Raw genomic sequence first — 19,009 nt, 5'->3', positions numbered from 1 at the left:
TGCCGGGGTGGCCAACCTCCAAGAGACTGCAGTCTACTCACAGAGTTAAAAACTGGCAGCGATCTACCTCTGTTTTGGGGGGGTTCAGGTAAAAGTTGTTGAACTTTTTTAGGGAGGGGAAAGGCCCCATTTTATTGGGAGTTCGGGAGGCATAAGTTGCTTAGCTTTGGGGGGGGCGTAACATTTTTACATTATTTTGTGGTCAAAGATAGCAACTCACCAAATGAGTTTTCATCACCGAATGATTACTGGTGGAAAAACAGCCTTGGTTTGTAAACTCAGTCTTCCGTTCTCCACAATGGAAGGTGGGGTGGGATGAGGGGGCGGGGCTGGAAGGGGACCAACGATCGACTGTGATCGACCAAAACCTCACAGGGATTAACAAGTAGATCGCGATCGACCTGTTGGACATCCCTGCTCTATGCAATGCTCTGGGAGTTCTCCTGAACCTCCCAAACAGATTTGGGAAGGGTGTGGGAAGAGGAGAAGGTGGGGAAGTCCCATTGTGCTAGCAGGACTTGTGGAATTGCATCCAGCCCATGGTTCCATCAGAATGGTACACTGCTCTGAAACAGCAGACTGACTTACAGATATTAGCAATGCTTTCGTCAAATTACCTGTACATTGCTTTTGGCAGCTTTTAGAATTTGCAATGCCAAAGCAATGTGGATTCTGTGTTTTTGCAATCTTTTCACCTTAGAGCAGACACTTGCCTGTGCTCTCCTAAGAAGCAGCCCTGTTGGGTCGGACCAAAAATCCATCTTCAGCATCCTGTTTTGCCTCTGAGAAACTCGAAAGCAACTCATGAAGGCAACAACCCTCTCTTGTTGTTTTCCCCAGCAGCTGGAGCTCCCTGGCCTTTGAACATAGAGCTTGCACACAGTCATAATATGATAAGCTGCCATTGATGTATCTATCCTCCATTCGTCTGTATGGGGGCTTCAAGGCTGTTGCTATTTAGGGGTGGAATTCAAACACATGCTGGGAAATTCGGGTTGTGCCAACTGATTTGGAGCATTTTTGGAGAAAATGCATTTCACTGCTCCCCCTTTTTTGAAAGGGACAAGGGGATAGGAAAATGCACTGGGAAGTGTAGGACTTCCTTGACACAACGTCAACAACCCCCTGTGAAAACAAACCAGAATGAATAATGAAAAATATAAAGGCAATGTCAAGTCTCACCACAACCTTCTGCTAACTAGTCAGGATAAACGGTCAATAATCAGGCTGTCTGGAAGTAACCCTAGTGCCTTTTTCAAGTACAGTGGTACCTCGGTTTACGAACTTAATCCGTTCCAGAAGTCCGTTCTTAAACCAAAACCATTCTTAAACCGAGACACGCTTTCCCTAACAAGGCCTCCCGCCACCAGTGCCCTTCCACTGTTCGGATTCTATTCTTAGACTGAGGTAAAGTTCGCAAACGGGGACACTGCTTCTGGTTTTGCGGAGTTCGTAAACTGAATCATTCATAAACAGGGCTGTTCTTAAACCAAGGTACCCACTGCAATCAAAACTGGTGGTCATCACTAAATCCTGGGTCAGCAAGTTCTATCACACCCATAGCTATGTGAATAAGCATTTCTTCTAGCCTGTACTGAATCTCCAGTCAGAAACAATGGCTGAATATTCTGGTATTATGAAAAAGGTAGAAAAACTCTGTTTTTTTCCATACCACACACCATTTAATTTACCTTTACCACATCCCTCTTTAGTCCTATCCCCCCCCCCAAACTAAGATGACTCAAGCTATGTAGACTTCTTGCAAAAGCCGGGAGGGGGGAAGCTGTGACCCTCCAGATGTTGCGGACTTGAAATCCCATCAGCCCCAGCCAACATGGTCAATTTTATACAGTTATTTTTTCATAAAATTTATATACCACTTGTTTGTAAGGGATGCGGAAAGCTGGAGTCCAACGAAACCTAGAGAGCCGAAGGTTAGTCACTCCACCTTACCGCGTTGTTGGCATCCATCTGTCTCGAGAGACAATGGGTGTCAAACCACGGCATTAGCAGCACCCAAGTACCCTCCTCGGGGTGCAAGCCTGTGTGTGGAGGTCCTGGACGGCCCAGACAACTGTTGGGATGCTGCCAGGAGATGGGGGCAACTGGCGGGCCTCCAGCTGGCTCCAGCCACCAGCTGGCAGCCGGGCGAAACTCCGGTTCTTGGAACAGCATCAAAAACTGCGACTCAACCCTCAGAAGACCTCAGAAGCTTAAGCACGCAAGCCAACAGATATAAGAACTCTTTGCAAAGGAAGTGGCAGACAGAGACATGTGTAAGCATATTTACAGCATTTATTCAACAGCAGGACAAAGGAAAAACATGGCTGCTTCCCTTCGTGTTCAAGCACAACAGCGGCATAGCAAAAGCAATATACAACGGAAGTTCCCAGCAGACTGTGCTGGAAGTAAACAGACTTGCGACATACAACAACTACACATATCTGTTCCTCTTAAGGCAGAACGGAACATCAATATCCTAACAACGACAAGAAGGCATGGCCTTCCTGATGTGGTCCAAAGGAAAGCAGAGCAATACATTTGGCACCAGCTTGGCTGCAGGAGTTGCTGGAAGGAGGCGTACAAGACGCCATCCAACCATCTTAGGGACTCAAGTCTGGATTTATGTAGGGTTTGCTCTTTAGCATTTCTTATCCCAAAGATGTCCCACAAGGCAGAGGAAGGTTAGGACCAGAGTTTTCCTTCTCCTACATGGGCTACCTTCTCAGGTTGATGAGCCCCAACTGCCCCTCACTTCCCTCTACAGCACATGCAGAAACCGCCTTCTTGACCGTTGGACCCACCATTGGTCTTGTCCACAAAAATCTGCCAGAGCCTGTCTTTGCACAAAGGGGAAGTCCCTAACTCACGGAGGGTTTGAGACCCATCGGCTACCTTACAGTAACTGTGTGAAACACCCTTTAGGTGAAGAGGGGGAACCTGCAGCTCTCCAAATGTTATTGGAACAACACCATCAAAAGGGTCACTGGTTCTTCACGCACTGCATGAGCCCAAGAAACTGAGAAACTGAAATATATTTTTGCTGTTGTTTAGTCGTTTAGTCGTGTCCGACTCTTCATGACCCCATGGACCAGAGCACGCCAGGCACTCCTGTCTTTCACTGCCTCCTGCAGTTTGGTCAAACTCATGTTCGTAGCTTCGAGAACACTGTCCAACCATCTCGTCCTCTGTCGTCCCCTTCTCCTTGTGCCCTCCATCTTTCCCAACATCAGGGTCTTTTCCAGGGAGTCTTCTCTTCTCATGAGGTGGCCAAAGTCTTGGAGCCTCAGCTTCAGGATCTGTCCTTCCAGTGAGCACTCAGGGCTGATTTCCTTCAGAATGGATAGGTTTGATCTTCTTGCAGTCCATGGGACTCTCAAGAGTCTCCTCCAGCTTCATACTTCAAAAGCATCAATTCTTCAGCAATCAGCCTTCTTTATAGTCCAGCTTTCACTTCCATACATCACTACTGGGAAAACCATAGCTTTTACTATACGGACCTGTGCAAATGAAGGGTTCTGAATCTGCATCTAGCTAACATGAAGGGCAACCTTTGCCCCGGAACGCAGTGCGTTCGTTATTGCCTGTGTGAGGCTCATCCATCTAATGAAGTGAATCTCAACACAGCACTTTGGAAGCCCTCCAGGGTCTCTTCCGACTTGGATTCATAAAACAAAATAAAACTGTCCCAGGGAATGAGGCTTTGCTGCAAAATCTCCAGAGGGCACCTTAAGAGTGAGTGATCACTTCCCGTTTTGCAGCTTGATTCATTTGCTTTATTACCTGTGCAGCAAGCTTGAAAACGAAGAACGGCAATGATAAAAACCTAGAAAAATAAAATCAGAAGCACAGAAGTCGTCGTGTTTCCTGGCCGAAATAGAAACTTTGGGCATTTAGGAAACTTTAGGCCTAGCAAATCACATTGTATATAGGTCACAATGTTCAGCTGAAAACAAATTTTCTAAGTATAGGCTAACCCCCACTGCCATCTTGCATAAGTGGGTTTTTTTCTTCTTTACATCAGGAATTCCTAATTAGACCCAAATATTAAACATTTCCACAGAGCTGGCCAATGCATTAGATATGGTCCCTAAGGAACCAATTCAGGCTACCTTAACATTTCACTCTCGTGATGATGGTCCCTCATGCAAGCTGAATTTTGGTTTTCCCCATTTATGGGGTTTCTACGGCTTAATTGTCTTGGTTTTCCATCTTTACTTCCCCCACCCCATCTGATCCTGTTATATCTTTAAAGCACTATAGGAAAAAATACGAGAGAGAGAGAGAGAGAGAGAGAGAGAGAGAGAGAAAGGGAAAAGGAATGAGAGTGCATTAGTTCACAGAACTTGCCGCTTCCAAGAGGAGACTAGTTTCTGAACAGTATACTGAGTTCTCAATGATGGTTGCATGGCTAGCTTCAGGAAATAGCCTCCTCACATGAAACTGCAATGTGTCTCCTCCCTAGGCACCAAAGGTAATAGCTGGAGTGCCAAACCAGCATTGGCCCAGTTTCTATGAGGGATGCTGCTGCCAAGGGGAAGAGAGGTCAAGACTTGGCTACCTCCCATCTGGTCCTGGCCATCTGATGTTACCACTAGGGCAGACATGGCCAAACTTGGCCCTCCAACTGTTTTGGGACTACAATTCCCATCATCCCTGACGACTGGTCCTGTTAGCTAGGGATGATGGGAGTTGTAGTCCCAAAACAGCTGGAGGCCCAAGTTTGGCCATGCCTGCACTAGTGGGGGCCACACTGCAGCTGCTCTCACATGGCAGAAGGTCATGGCAGAAGGGCCTTGAAGGATCTATACAGAATTGCTCTTTGTTCCAACCCACTGTTACATGCAGCCTATACACTAATGAACCAAATGTATAGTCTATTCTTTTCCTAATTATTACTTTCCTATCAACTTACTCTCCACTCCCATTGCCAACAATTCAATTTGTAATTTTTATTTGCACGGGTGTGCTTATTTATTGTTGGGAACATAAAGAAACATTAACTCCGTTAAAGGCCCGTCTGGCGCAGTTACTTTCTCCCTATAAACGTTGATTGATGAAACAAAAATTACAAACTTCGCCCTGCTTCCCCATTAAATTTTCTCAGGGTAGTAATTAGTGGGTGCATAATCGTAGACAATCACCTGCATTATATGATATTGAAGTGGGGGGGGGACACAAATTACGAGGTTCAAACATCAAGAGCTGAAGGAAAAATGGAAAACAAAATTGCAATGAGGAATAAAGAGAAGCCAAGGCAAAAACTAAAGGAATTAAGGGGACAATCCACTGGGAATCTCTCCTGCATAATCCCATGGACATTAACGGAAGCTGAGTTGTGCATTATGCTGCTCTTATACAACTCCCATTCACTTCAATGGGGTGCATGTAGAATCTCGTAGCAGACGAGATAATAATAATAATAATAATAATAATGAAGAAGAAGAGTTTGGATTTGATATCCCGCCTTTCAGGAGTCTCAAAGTGGCTAACATTCTCCTTTCCCTTCCTCCCCCACAACAAACACTCTGTGAGGTGAGTGGGGCTGAGAGACTTCAAGGAAGTGTGACTGGCCCAAGGTCACCCAGCAGCTGCATGTGGAGGAGCGGAGACGCGAACCCGGTTCCCCAGATTACAAGACTACTGCTCTCAACCACTACACCACACTGGCTCTCGATGATGATGATAATAATAATAATAATAATAATAATAATAATAATAATAATAATTTATTTATACCCCACCCATCTGGCTGGGTTTCCCCAGCCACTCTGGGCGGCTCCCAACAGAATATTGGAAACACAATAAAACATCAAACATTAAAAACTCCCCTAAACAGGGCTGCCTTCAGATGTCTTCTAAAAGTCAGATAGTTGTTTATTTCTTTGGGGGCGTTCCACAGGCCGGGTGCCACTACAGAGAAGGCCCTCTGCCTGGTTGAGTGGCAGAAGAGACAACCTGCTTCCATTTGATTTAGCCTCACACTTCCTAAGGCAGCTTCCCCAACCTGGTGTCCTCCAGATGTTCTGGGCTACAAAAAGTAGATGCTGTGAGAACTTCTTATTGCTTAGACCAGGCTTCCTCAACCTCAGCCCTCCAGATGTTTTTGGCCTACAACTCCCAAGATCCCTAGCTAGCAGGACCAGGGGTAAGAAAATGTGGGGTGAGAATAGAGCAACCCTTCCTTTATTTATTCCCTTCCTGATCTTTATTGTAATTATTATCATGTTCTCTAACACTTTTGCTATCCTTCTTCAGCAATCTACGAGTGGAGAAATATCCCCATTCATACACTGGACGAGGCCATACCGTTCGTGACAGCTATGTATAGTTCGAGGTTCAAACAGGGCTGCTGCAAACTGTACATTTTATTTATTAGTACAGTGGTACCTTGGGTTACATACACTTCAGGTTACATACGCTTTAGGTTACACACTCCGCTAACTCAGAATTAGTACCTCGGGTTAAAAACTTTGCTTCAGGATGAGAACAGAAATTGTGCTCCGGCGGCGCAGCGGCAGTAGGAGGCCCCATTAGCTAAAGTGGTGCTTCAGGTTAAGAACAGTTTCAGGTTAAGAACAGACCTCCGGAACGAATTAAGTACTTAACCCGAGGTACCACTGTACTTCTATTTCATAGGCTATGTTTTCAAACACACCAGGAATGTGCTTCAAAAGCCAGATCTGTTTTATGACGGGCTGGGTCGCTCTGGCACTCATCTCAGTGATAATGACATGTTTTGGAAGGGGATCTGTTGTTTGGAAGACATTTCGAGCTCAGTCGCTGTTGCTTGGGGAGTTGGGGCGGGAGGGAAGCTGCTAAATCCAACCTAATAACTGTAACTTGAGATAAAAACCAACTTCATTTTTTTCATAACATATCTTGGTTTTTCCCTTGATGTCCTACAGGCACTCTTCCTTGGGCTCCAAAATATATTTGTATCATTTAGATTTCTTACTCGCCCTTCCCCACAAGTAAGAAAATCAGAATTTGGCACCTGCCCTGGCAGTAGACAACCTGCTGGTTGCATTTTGTGCTTTGCTGTTCGGTTGTGTAGACTGCACTACACTGCACTGCCTTTTTCCAGGAGGGGGAAGATGAGGAGAAAAATGGAGCTGTTGGGCCATTGCGCTACCTAGTTTAATATCATCTGCTCTGACCTGCAGGGGTGCCCCAAGGTTTATGGGATTTCCTAGTGCTAATATCCAAGTTCCTTTATGACTGGAGATGACAGGGATTGCCTGGCGTCTTCTGCATGAAGGACAGTATTTAAAAAAAATGCCTATAATAACTACATTTGAAAGACAGGCTTAGCAAACATTCAGTGACAACAGCTTCCCTTGACAAGGGAAACAGATCCCTTTGTAGCTCTTTGAGGATGGAATCATGGACCTACTCGAGCAGGACCCTGATAGAGACACATGCCAGACTAGCATGTTCTCTCCCTCCTGGTCGATCGTTTGGGAGCTTCAAAAGCTTTCTTCAGCCCGAACATCACAGCGACCGATGCCAACAGACATTGGCACACTTAGGGATCCTCAGAGTCTTTGCAGCTTGCGTAACAGACCTCAGCAACTCAGCATTTTGGCTAATCTACTTTATTTACATATAAACACACATGGAGCACTGCAACATGGCTCCCTCTCTCTCTAGCATCAGACAGCAAAGGGAAAGAACAAAGGACAATAGTCCATGGAACACAGTAACACAAACATCCTGTCTCTGTCACCTCCCACTTTGTGGAATCAAAACATACACCATCATGTGATAGGCAAAAATCCAATGACTGCAATCATTCACTTTTCACAAGAGTGAATGGTGGAGAGAGCTTATTATGCAAGACTAGACTGGACTGTGTGGAGGAGGAGGATGCGAGTGAGCATCTCAGAGAGGTCACAGCTTGCTGTGCTTTCAGGTCAATCAATACCAAAGCGAGTGGAAAAAGTCGGAATTGCCTGGGGAATTTTGCAGGCTTGTAGCAATAGCCGAAAGATCATCTGACTAGATTGCAAGGTTCTCTGCATGCCTATACATTCACCCTTTGTATTTACAAGGAATGAAATGGACATGCCACTTTGAAACACGGGGTACATAGGAAGCTGCCTTATACAAATTGAGGATATCGGTCCTTCGAACCCAGTGTTTTCTACACTGGTTGGCAATAGCTCTCCAGAGTTTCAGACTGGGGGTATTTTCAGCCAACACAGAATTGAACTTGTGCCTATCTGCATGCAATGGCCCTTCCAGCATTAAACTGTTAAATTTATTAACCACATGAATTTATTGGCACTTCTGTCACTATAAGCCATGTCCCTTAGAGATGATGGGACAGAATGACCTTTTATTGGCATCTACAGAGCAAAACACCAAGTGATGGACCAGATTACTGTTGGCTCTAATGACTAGTCTGGCAAGCTTGACATTCTGGCTTCTTTTTAAAAATAGTCTCCAGCTCAACACTGGTGAGTCCGCAAGCCAATGCACAGAGCAAGAGGTCTGCTGCACCTTATCGTCTGAACAAGCATGCTGTCTCTTGGCCAACCCCCATATTTTCTCCATGCAAATGTTAAGCCATTTCGACAGGAAGAATGCGGCTGGCCAGCTCAGGAGCGTAATATCACTCACACCTTACTAACTATCGCTGGCTATTCACACATCCTGTCCCAGTATTGTATGCCATTGACTGAATTGCACCCCCAGTTTGGTGTGTTGCACTTAGTAGGTCTCTAATGGCAGAGGGACTGAGATGTTCTGAACTTTCTTCTTAAAGGTAAAGGTAAAGGGACCCCTGACCATTAGGTCCAGTCGCAGATGACTCTAGGGTTTTTGGGTCATGTGGCCAGCATGACTAAGCCGCTTCTGGCGAACCAGGGCAGTGCACGGAAACGCCGTTTACCTTCCCGCTGCAGTACCTATTTATCTACTTGCACTTTGATGTGCTTTCGAACTGCTAGGTTGGCAGGAGAAGGGACTAAGCAACGGGAGCTCACCCCGTCACGGGAATTCGAACTGCCGACCTTCTGATCGGCAAGTCCTAGGCTCTGAGCTTTCTTCTTAGGGTGAAGTAAACATACACTTCCTGCTTGTTTGCTGTCTGAAATAGGAGTGTTCAAGTCTCAAGGAAGTTGCTTACCTCCCTTTAGTCTCAGAATCTGGCTTTGGGAAATGGACACAGAACTCTTAGAATTATGTCGCTGTGAAACCATAATGTCGTAAAATCCAGGGCAAAGAAACTTGTTTCCTTTTATATTTTGGGTTCCAAATAAAAGCACAAGAGCCTAATAATCCATATAATTATTATTTACCACATTAACAGCCCTATCACTTAGGCTTTTGTTATACATTTAGCCCATGCATTTAAACTCTCTGACTTGCTACACACACTAGAGGTATACAACTGTTTTGGTTTGATATGAGAAGCAAAATTTCTCAAATGTTTGAAAGGTGGCTTCCTGGCACCTATAACGCCCCTTTTAATCTTAATTCAAAGGAAACGGGAGAGGGTGCAAGGTTAGGAAACTGGAAAAAAATACCTGCTTGCCTATGGCTCTCTCATGTGGCCAGTGGCAATTTAATGCTGTTAACATCAGGTGGTGAGCAGCTATCCACCTTATTGCTCTATCTGAAGCTCCTGGGGAAAGGCCCCAAAGGGGAAAATAAAAACCTGCTATTGTAGAATCTTCCTTGCTTTACCATGCAGATTTGAGTTTCTTTCCAGTGGAATCCAAACTGCAGCAGAATTTCATTATGTAGTTTCCAGAGCTAATTGCACTGCAAATTCAGTTATAACCCACAGGAGTCATAGCCTCTTTCCATAACTAGTGGACAAAGGATATGTTTGTGACCCAGAGGACCAATGGTGCTCCAGTTTCCCTACAATGGTGCTGAATACTTGTGGCCAAAGAACTGGGACTGAGTCTCTGAAAATCCCAATGCCCTAAATGGAGGCAATGGCAGAGAATAAAAAATGCAACTGTTAGTTCCTAGTTCCTAATTCTTGTAGTGCATAGCCTGTTTTAAGCTGAAACTGCTTTTGTCTTACCAAAAATATACATCTAACAAGTGTGCCACCAGCTTCCCTCTTCAAAAAAGTGATTATATTATATTATTATTATTTAGTCACTGAGTACAATGAACCACACAATAAAAACCTAAAAAACCACATCCATACAAATAAATGACAGGTCTTACGAAACCTATCCCACGAAAAAGAGGTGACAGGTACTTGAAACTGCTCAAATTAAAGGCGCAAAGCCCAGGGAAAAGGGGAAAACAATTTTCTTGTTCTTAAAAATAGATAAAGATGGTGCCATGTGAGTCTCCCCGGAGAGAATTCCACAACCAGGGAGCCACCACTGAAAAGGCCCATTCAATGCTCTGTCTAAAATAGGCTCTAGTCAACATACTAGAAGTAGTTTTGGACACCGCCTTAATTGGGTGAGACATAGTCTCACAAAGTCTGTGAGTGCTGAGACCTAGGAACTGCTTCTGGAGTGAATAAGGCAGCCTTAAAGAACAGTTCCAGAAGAGCATAGTGAGTGGGGAAGAAGACAAAAAAGAAAATGAGTGCCTTAATTGATAGTGTGTCCTGGAACAGAATGATACAACATCAAAAGTCTTTAGTGCACATGAATTCTTACTAGCCTATCTGCTCAAACAGACCTATGCCAGCTATCTGTGGTGTACCGAGGACCTGAGAAGAAAAGAATAAACTCTCCCAGTTTACAAACGCTTCTCTGCTTCAGGGTCTGAAAGCAATTCTTAGAAGGGCAACAGATGAATGGGTATTTGAAAGCCTGGGTTTAGTTTTTTTCTGCGCAGTAACAGGCACCATCCAGAAAAACCTGTCTGTTGTGCACAGCCAGCACTATTATTCCAGAAATAAATCCAGAAATAAATTTGATGGGCAATAAACAAACACACAGTTTAAGACACACATTTAAGAGTAATCTACCACACCCATTTGCAAACACCAAATGGGCATTATTGAGGGGAGCACCAACCACCAACTCCCCATTTTGGACTCCTGTTCATGAGTACTGAAGTCTCACATGCACTAGTTCACAAGCCTTGCACACAAGCTGTTTCTCACCCCACCCCAGCCTTTCCCTCTTGTCCAACTATAGGCAAGTTCCTCAGAGACAGACGCTCCTTTTCTCTCGTCATCTGTGCTCCGAAGAATTATAGCTTTGCTGTGGCAGCATGAACAAAAAAGGCATTCTCTTACGCTCAAGGTATACCTCTTAACTAAACAACAAAGTACAGCGAGGCAGTGTGATCCCAAGGCCGCTCTGAAAGCCCATGCCAGCTATGAAAGCCCAGGGCACATTGTGATGCAATCTTTTCCTGCCCCAGATCCATTGCTCTTCTTGCAGCAAATGTTCTTAGAGAGGAGGCGGCTGCAAATGCATTCCTCTGCACAACCTCAGAGCCTTAGCCCCTTTCAGCTGCTCAACGGCAGACAGGGAGGGGAATCAGAGGGATAGGGGCAAATCTGTCTGTATGAGGCATTCAAACTTCCACACACATTTGTGGTAGTCTACTGGCTCCTTGCCCAAATTATATAAACAACCGGAAGCGTGCATCTAAAACCGCAGCATTAGAACTGTCTCACACACTTACAGCTATCACAGCAACTATCCTGTGAAGGATCAGGGTGCATAAAAAATCAATGATTTTTTTAAAAAAAAGATTTTTATTTAAATAGTTTTTTTTTTTATTTCAATCAGATTTTTAAAAATTTAAATCAGATTTTTAAAATGAAATGCTTTTGGGGGGAAAATCTTTCTAAAGAAAGTTTTCTATTGTAGTTACATTATAGTCCAAAGGCTATTCATCAGGAAATAGGGATTTGTTTTAAGTTTTTCATGTTTGCTAAAACTCAGTCTAAGGGGTTTGTTGTTGTTTTTTTAAAAAAATCGTTTAACCACATCAGTTAACAAACATGGATACATATGCTATAATGTTCTTGTTTGAGTGAAATAAATAAATGAAACCTTCACCTGGTTGTGAATATTAAGATTATACCAGCAAGAATGAGTCTTTCTGTAAAAAAAAGAGATTAAAATCAAGTCTTACTGACTAGTGATTTAAATCATGATTTAAATCGATTTGACTTAAATCATGATTTAAATCGATTTGACTTAAATCATGATTTAAATCAGTTTGACTTAAATCATGATTTAAATCGATTTGACTTAAATCAAACCCACCCTGTGAAGGATGCACCTAGCTACGCATACTTTGGTGTGCACACCAATCGCCCCAGCGCAGCGCAGTGTGCCCTCTCACCTTGAGGCCTTTCTGACTCTCGCCTTTTCGAAGGAGAAGCGAGGCTGCTCGCTCAAGTCGTACGTCCGGCTCGTGGGCTCTGCAGACACGCCTTCCTTCGCGCCTCTCCTCCTGTTGCTGCAGGGGGCTGCATGGTTGGCCCTGGGCGCTTCTTTAAGAGGGGAGAACAGGAAGGGGTTTGCCCCCTGGGTGTCCACAACATCCTGCAGTTTGTTGAGCTGGATGCATTTGCACTTAAGCTCTTCGGTGAGGTCGGCAATGGTCCGGGTTTGCTTCGCCAGCTGCTCCTGCAGCTCGATGATGTGGTAGTTCCTTTCGTGGAGCTCTTCCTCCTGCCTCTTCAACTCTCTCTCAAGCTCCCAGATCTTGCTCCTCAGAATATCCGCCGCACCTGTGATGGTACTGATGTTCAGTCCTCGGTCTTTCAAGAACTTGCTGCTCCCTGAGCAGCCCAGAGGGCAGTTTCCCACATGACTGTCTGGCCTCTTCAGGTACTTGTGTTTCACTGACCCATTTCCCATTTGGGCAGGTGACCTGGACAAAGGGAAAAGAAATAAACCCAGTTCAAAACCCTCGCTGTGATAATGGGATCAAACAAATGGAGCATTGTTTACCTGAAAGGCGAATGCTAAGACTGGCAGGTTTTCTCACTGCACAGAAAGAAAACTTCAATCCTTTTATCCCCCCTTAAAAAAAAATAATCCATCTAGCTAGAAGTCAGCTTATGTGCCACTGTGCATTTCAAACCGACGTCTCATGCAACCTGCTGTTGCTCTTGTTGAGCATTCCAAAGAATTTCACACACTGAAACTGAAATTCTGGTGTCAGGCTGCTAGAAGGAAATAAAACCAAATAGCAACATTGGAAATGTGGGAGGTGGGAAAAAATAGAAAAGAAAAGTCAACTTTCTGCTGCAAGAAAGCTACTGGTGTGGTTTTGAAAAAGTAGCAGTTATGTTTTGATGTTTAAGTCTAAATCTCTCTCTCTCTCTCTCTCTCACACACACACACACACACGTGTCAATGACAGAACTGGAACATCATTTCAGCTTGCAAACATGAAATGTTGAGCTACCAAACCTACACATGGCTGAAAAATAGATGAGAGAAGAAGAGGAGGAGGAGTTCGGACTTGATATCCCGCTTTATCCCTACCCGAAGGAGTCTCAAAGCGGCTCACAATCTCCTTTCCCTTCCTCCCCCACAACAAACACTCTGTGAGGTGAGTGAGGCTGAGAGACTTCAGAGAAGTGTGACTAGCCCAAGGTCACTCAGCAGCTGCATGTGGAGGAGCGGAGACGCGAACCCGGTTCACCAGATTACAAGTCTACCGCTCTTAAGCACTACACCACACTGGCTCTACTGGCTGTACTATCCACACTCTGACTTTCTCTAAAGAATCCTAGGGAACTGTAGGTTCCCCACCATAACTTAGACAGTTGTTGCATGAGGCTCTGGGTCTCAGGTAGTGATCCCCATCCCCTTTTCATGGACATCTGTAGTCAAGGATCAGACCTGGGAGCTTCTTACATGATAAGCTTGAGCTGTTTCGCTGCTCTCACATAGGGCAGCTTCAGTACTGGGCTATATAGCACAGTGAGTCCTGGATTTCATGGAAGGCAGGCAGGTAGTCAGAGGCTCCATCAGACTCTTGGTGTCTACAAAGTTTCCTATCACAGAAACTCAGGAAGGTGTCTTACACAGAGCCAGACCACTAGCCAGACCACTAGCCCTCAGTACTGCCGTCACTGGCTGGCAGAAGCCTGATTGCCAGGGTTTCAGGCAGCAGTCTCTCCCATCAGGGATTGAACCTGGGACCTTGTGCATACAGGGCAGATGTTCCACCACAGAGCTAGGGACCCTTTCCCTAATCCTTCCTTGCCTCTCCCTCTTTCTCTCTCCTGTCTGCTCCAGCATGGGGAGGTTGTGACACAGGAGACTCCCAATCTCACTGCTTCTCCAGCTCCCCTCTGAAATTATGGTGGCCCTTTGGACACCCAAAATGAAGATCCTGTGTGGTTTCTCCCAACATCTCCCAGGAAGACTGAAGCCTACTCTTCCACAGAACTGCCAGCAAGGTGCTGACGTTGCCTCTTGGGCCATTATTACTGTGACATTGGCCCTTCCTTATATCTCTCCATTCAAAAGGGCTTGTTCCCACACACACAAGGGATGCAAATGTATGTTGTCTGCAGTTTGGTGAATGCTCAGGGGGGAACCACACTGGGACTCAAACTGCTCATGGATAGCCTGTAGCTCGTGCTTGCAACTGTGTCGAGGCCTGAGCTATCACCATAGCCTGGAAGGGAAAGCTGTGTGATAGGTTCTTCTTCCTTACGAACACTCTCTCTTTGTGTGTGTACATGAGAAAGAGAGAGCTCTGTAACATTATCTCAGTGCCATCAACGCACGTTGATTTGTGACTTCCGCGAATGGCTAGCAGGGATGTCACTGTGATTGATGGGTGGCAATGAAGTTGCAAAGGACTCTGTGGGCTGTTGTTGTTGTTCTGCAGATTCTCATGCTGTTTTGCTGCTGGAGGAGCATAGCTCGCTTTTTCCAGTGCACCACCAAAAGCCTTGGCAAAGCACCGCCACAAGCCCAGCTGCAGAATTAGCCTGCTCATTCTGCTCTCTGTATTACCGCACAAGTTACCCAGGTTCTAAAATATGCATGTCATTATTTATAGATTTGCATCTATTCCGGGCTGTACGTCTGGGCTAGAGAAAGAAACAGTTAGTGGGGAAATAGCATTGTTTGGGGTAGTTTGGACCACATGGCTTTCAGCCGATTGGTCCTGTGTCTCAATGATGGGGGGGGGGGACTTGTTTAAGAGCAGGTCATCTCCCCATTGCTTATGGGGGGGGGGCATGTCAGTGAGACAATGTCAGGCGCCTTTGTGGCACCTGAATTGTGATGTTCCGGTAGCAGGATTTTAACCAATGTTGTCAGCAGTAATGGGAACACTGTGTGTGTTTATGACAAAAGTGTCTCTCACTAAATGTAAATGAACTGTGAAAAAGACTGTGAATTGAAAGCGGAGGCGATAGGTGTAGCTTTCCCTGCTTTGTAACACAAAAAATCCTTAATAAAATGTAATTAAAAAGAGAGAGAGAGAGAGAGAAACAGTTGTGCAAAAATTCAGGTGCCCAGAAGCCATTTGGAACTTAAAAGATGAACTTGGCAACTGGCTCCATGCATAGCTGTAAATGTTTCCCTTTTTTTAAGGAAAATTCCCTCATTCCGAATAGGATTCCTTGCAAGAAAAGGGAAAAGTTGACAGCTATGGCTCCATGTGTAGCTGTGAACCATAGGAGCGAAGGAAGATTATGTCAAGTCTGACCACAGACCCCCAAAAGGTGATGACTCTATACCAGCAAAATATGGCTGGCTTCCTACCTCTTGCAACAATTTTTGCACTATTCTTGCAAAATGCCCAATGTGAGCTAAGTTGAAACGTACATTTATATCCCGAGTTGCCCAGTCTCTTCCCAAAAGGTTCAAGCTGACAGACACAAGACTTCTCATTTCATCTTCAACAGAGTCCTGTGAGGAGGTTAGGTTGGCTGGTTCAAAACAGACCAGAAAAATTAGTCCAGCATCCTGTTCTCACTGGAGCCAACCAGATGCCTGTGGGAAGCCCAAAGGCAGAAACCAAGCACAACAGCACCCTCCCCAGTTGTGATTCCCAGCAGCTGGTATTGTGAGACATCCCCCATCTGACAGTGAAAGAGCCTGCATAGCTCAGTTAGAGTGTGGTGCTGATAAAGCCAAGGTTGCAGGTTCGATCCCTGTATGGGACATCTGCATATTCCTACATTAAAGGGGGTTGGTCTAGAAGATCTTCAAGGTCCCTCTCAACTCTCTGCCTAGAAATCTTTCATAGTCCAATCCTCCATGAATTTCTCTCATCATCTTTTAACAGCCAACTGAGCTGGTGGTCGTCACAACCTCTTGTGGGAGCAAATGCCTTCGTTTTGCACTGCCCTTCACTGCACAAAGAACTACTGCAGAATCATATAATAATAATAATAATAATAATAATAATAATAATAATAATAATTTATTATTTGTACCCCACCCATCTGGCTGGGTTTCCCCAGCCACTCTGGGCGGCTTCCAACAAAGATTAAAAATACATTAAAATGTCACACATTAAAAATTTCCCTGAACAGGGCTGCCTTAAGATGTCTTCTGAATGTCAGGTAGTTGTTTATCTCTTTGACATCTGATGGGAGAGCGTTCCACAGGGCGGGCGCCACTACCGAGAAGGCCCGCTGTCTGGTTCCCTGTAACCTCACTTCTCGCAATGAGGGAACCGCCCGAAGGTCCTCAGCGCTGGACCTCAGTGTCCGGGCAGAATGATGGGGGTGGAGACGCTCCTTCAGGTATACTGGGCCTGATTATGCAGAGGAACTGCAAGGGTCATCTAGTCCAACCCCCTGCAGCATTGCAGGAATCTTTCGCCCAACGTGGGGCTCGAACCCACAACCTTGGGATTAAGAGTCTCATGCTCTGTCGACTGAGCTATTTGCACTGCCATTCCTGAACCTTCCACATGGCCAATTTGGGTGGGTTCAAGTGAATGAATGGGGATTCGAATCTGTGCCTACCTGGTCCAAGTGTGACGCTCTACAACACATGGACTTGCATAACTAAAGAACTCCGAAAAAGCAGAGCCACTTCAGCTTTTCCAGAAGGGTCAATTTGCCCCCCCCCTTCACCTCTAACAGTGACCCTAAATAGCTAATAAACCATTGATAATGACCATATAAAGAACAGGAGCTTGCTGGTCTGAAAACTCTTCCATCTCTCTTCTTTGCTGCTATGCTATTTAATTAACCAACACAGGGACCAGTGTGTGATCAAGTCACATCAGATCTTCATCTCCTCCTCTCCCCTATCCTGCAGAAGGAACAAGGATACATGTGCTTTTAGCTCCAAGCAAACAGCTCTATACTACTGCCCTTCCTGGAGGTGATACAATTACTATAATCTCTCCCATCAGTGGTTATTTAATCTATGCATATAGGCATGTTATATAAACTTGATTTCCCCTATTATATACCAACAGAAAAGGAGAAAGCCACTGACATACAAACATACATACATTTTCAGCACTGACACTTGTGTGAAGCCCCCCCCCTTCGTTCTCTCCCCACTCCCCCCCCATGTAAAAACACACACGAAATAACATCCCACTTTGTACATGAAACCCTAACACACAATAAACTTAGAAGTGGTTTTTTTCATTATCACCTTGAGATGGCGGTTCAGAAGGCAATTAATAAATCAATGGTAATAACAGGAGCAATAAATAGCAGGATGAGATAAAGCTGGAATGAAGTCCCTCAGACATGTGACATGGTACTAAATGTCTTCTACATTGGCAAAATCCTAGCTCCAGCAATGAACACGGGTGGAATGCCAGGACGCTGGACTCCTCAGAAAAACCTGTATGCATTTTGAGCTTTAAACATGTCGCACTCCAGAGAAGCCCGCTATTCCTAGCTTCCAGCACAAATCTCTCCCCCAGCAGACAACTGCATGCCCAACATCGCATAGTTGTGAAGTTCCCCCCTCCCCTCTCTTATTGCACATAGATGGAGAGCAACCTCGCATCTTTCCTCCACCCTTTCTGCTGGAGCCATACGATGTAGGTGCAAATAAAGTAAATAATAATTGTGGTATTGCTCTCAGCTAGGTCAATTAATAAATTGTCAAGAGCTGGGTCCCCAACACACACACACACACGCACGCCAGATTCAATCAATGCACGCTTCAGGTAGCGCAGAATTGCTGTTTTAAAAATGCACATTTGCAGTTCTAGTTATCCAGGGTTAATTAATGCAATCACCTGCTTTGCAAACAGAAGGTCCCAGATCAAAACACACACACACACACGCACACCGCATCTCCAGGTAGTGCTGGGAATATTCCCAGCCTGAAATTCTGGAGAGCCCCTGCCGGCCAGTGTAGACAACACTGACTCGAGTGAAGGCAGCTTTCTCCGGGATGCGTATGCACACGCAACCAGCGGGTGCACACGTGAAGCGTCAACGCGCGTCTGGACCCCGATTTCTCCCCCCGAGCCTCCATCCGCTCGTCTCCAAGAGCCAGGCTCGCCCGGCAACCTTCGCCCGCTTCGGCGGCACTCACCTGCCCGGTCAGCCCTGGCTCCGGCCACTGCCTTTCCAGGGACGCAGCCGGCCTCTTGCCCGGAGCCGCGGGGCCCAGAGAGACAGAGGCAGGCGGGCGGGCGCGGAGGCTGCGAGGGACGGGCAGCGCGTTCTGCGGGCACCGCCGCCGCCTCCTAGCTCCAGCCGCGGCTGCTTGCAAGAGGCGGAGGTGGCAAGGGCTGCTGCCTGCCTGCCTCTCTCTCCGGCGCGCAGGGGAGGGAAGGGGAGGAGAGCGCAGGCAGGAGCCGCCTCCTCGTGCCAGCCCCGCCGCTTGCCCTTCGCTCGAGGCCGGGAAGGAGGGAGGGAGGAAGGGGAGCCGGCTTGCTTGGCGCTCGGCGGGGATAGGAGCCCCGCCACCGCGGCCACGCATCCCCCGGGCCCGCGCGCCAGGCTGCTTGAATCCCCGGAGAGCGCTCAGCGGCGCATAGCTAGAGAGGAGGAGAAGGGGAAAGGAGCTGTCCAGCAGGGTTCACACGTGCAGAAGGTCAGCCTCTCCCTGCAACCCGCCACTCAGCTAGCGGGGACTTGAACGTGTGAACG

At 46.1% G+C, this 19,009-nt stretch overlaps 1 protein-coding gene across 1 annotated transcript in view; it reads right to left on the bottom strand.

The window, feature by feature from the left end:
• PRKG2 (protein kinase cGMP-dependent 2) overlaps positions 1-18,790 on the bottom strand; it is a 68,890-nt gene extending 50,100 nt beyond the window's left edge. The window contains exons 1-2 of the mRNA XM_081020785.1: positions 18,450-18,790; positions 12,292-12,825 (exon numbers count right to left, since the gene is read on the bottom strand). Of these exons, the coding sequence (XP_080876911.1) occupies positions 12,292-12,812 (521 nt within the window). The 5' untranslated portion in view covers positions 12,813-12,825; positions 18,450-18,790. The remainder of the gene's footprint in view (positions 1-12,291; positions 12,826-18,449) is intronic.
• Positions 18,791-19,009: the final 219 nt, after the last annotated feature.

This window comes from Podarcis pityusensis, assembly GCF_964106645.2.
Source record: "Podarcis pityusensis genome assembly, chromosome: 9".
Lineage (NCBI taxonomy): Eukaryota > Metazoa > Chordata > Lepidosauria > Squamata > Lacertidae > Podarcis > Podarcis pityusensis.
This window is presented reverse-complemented; position numbering and strand designations above follow the sequence as displayed.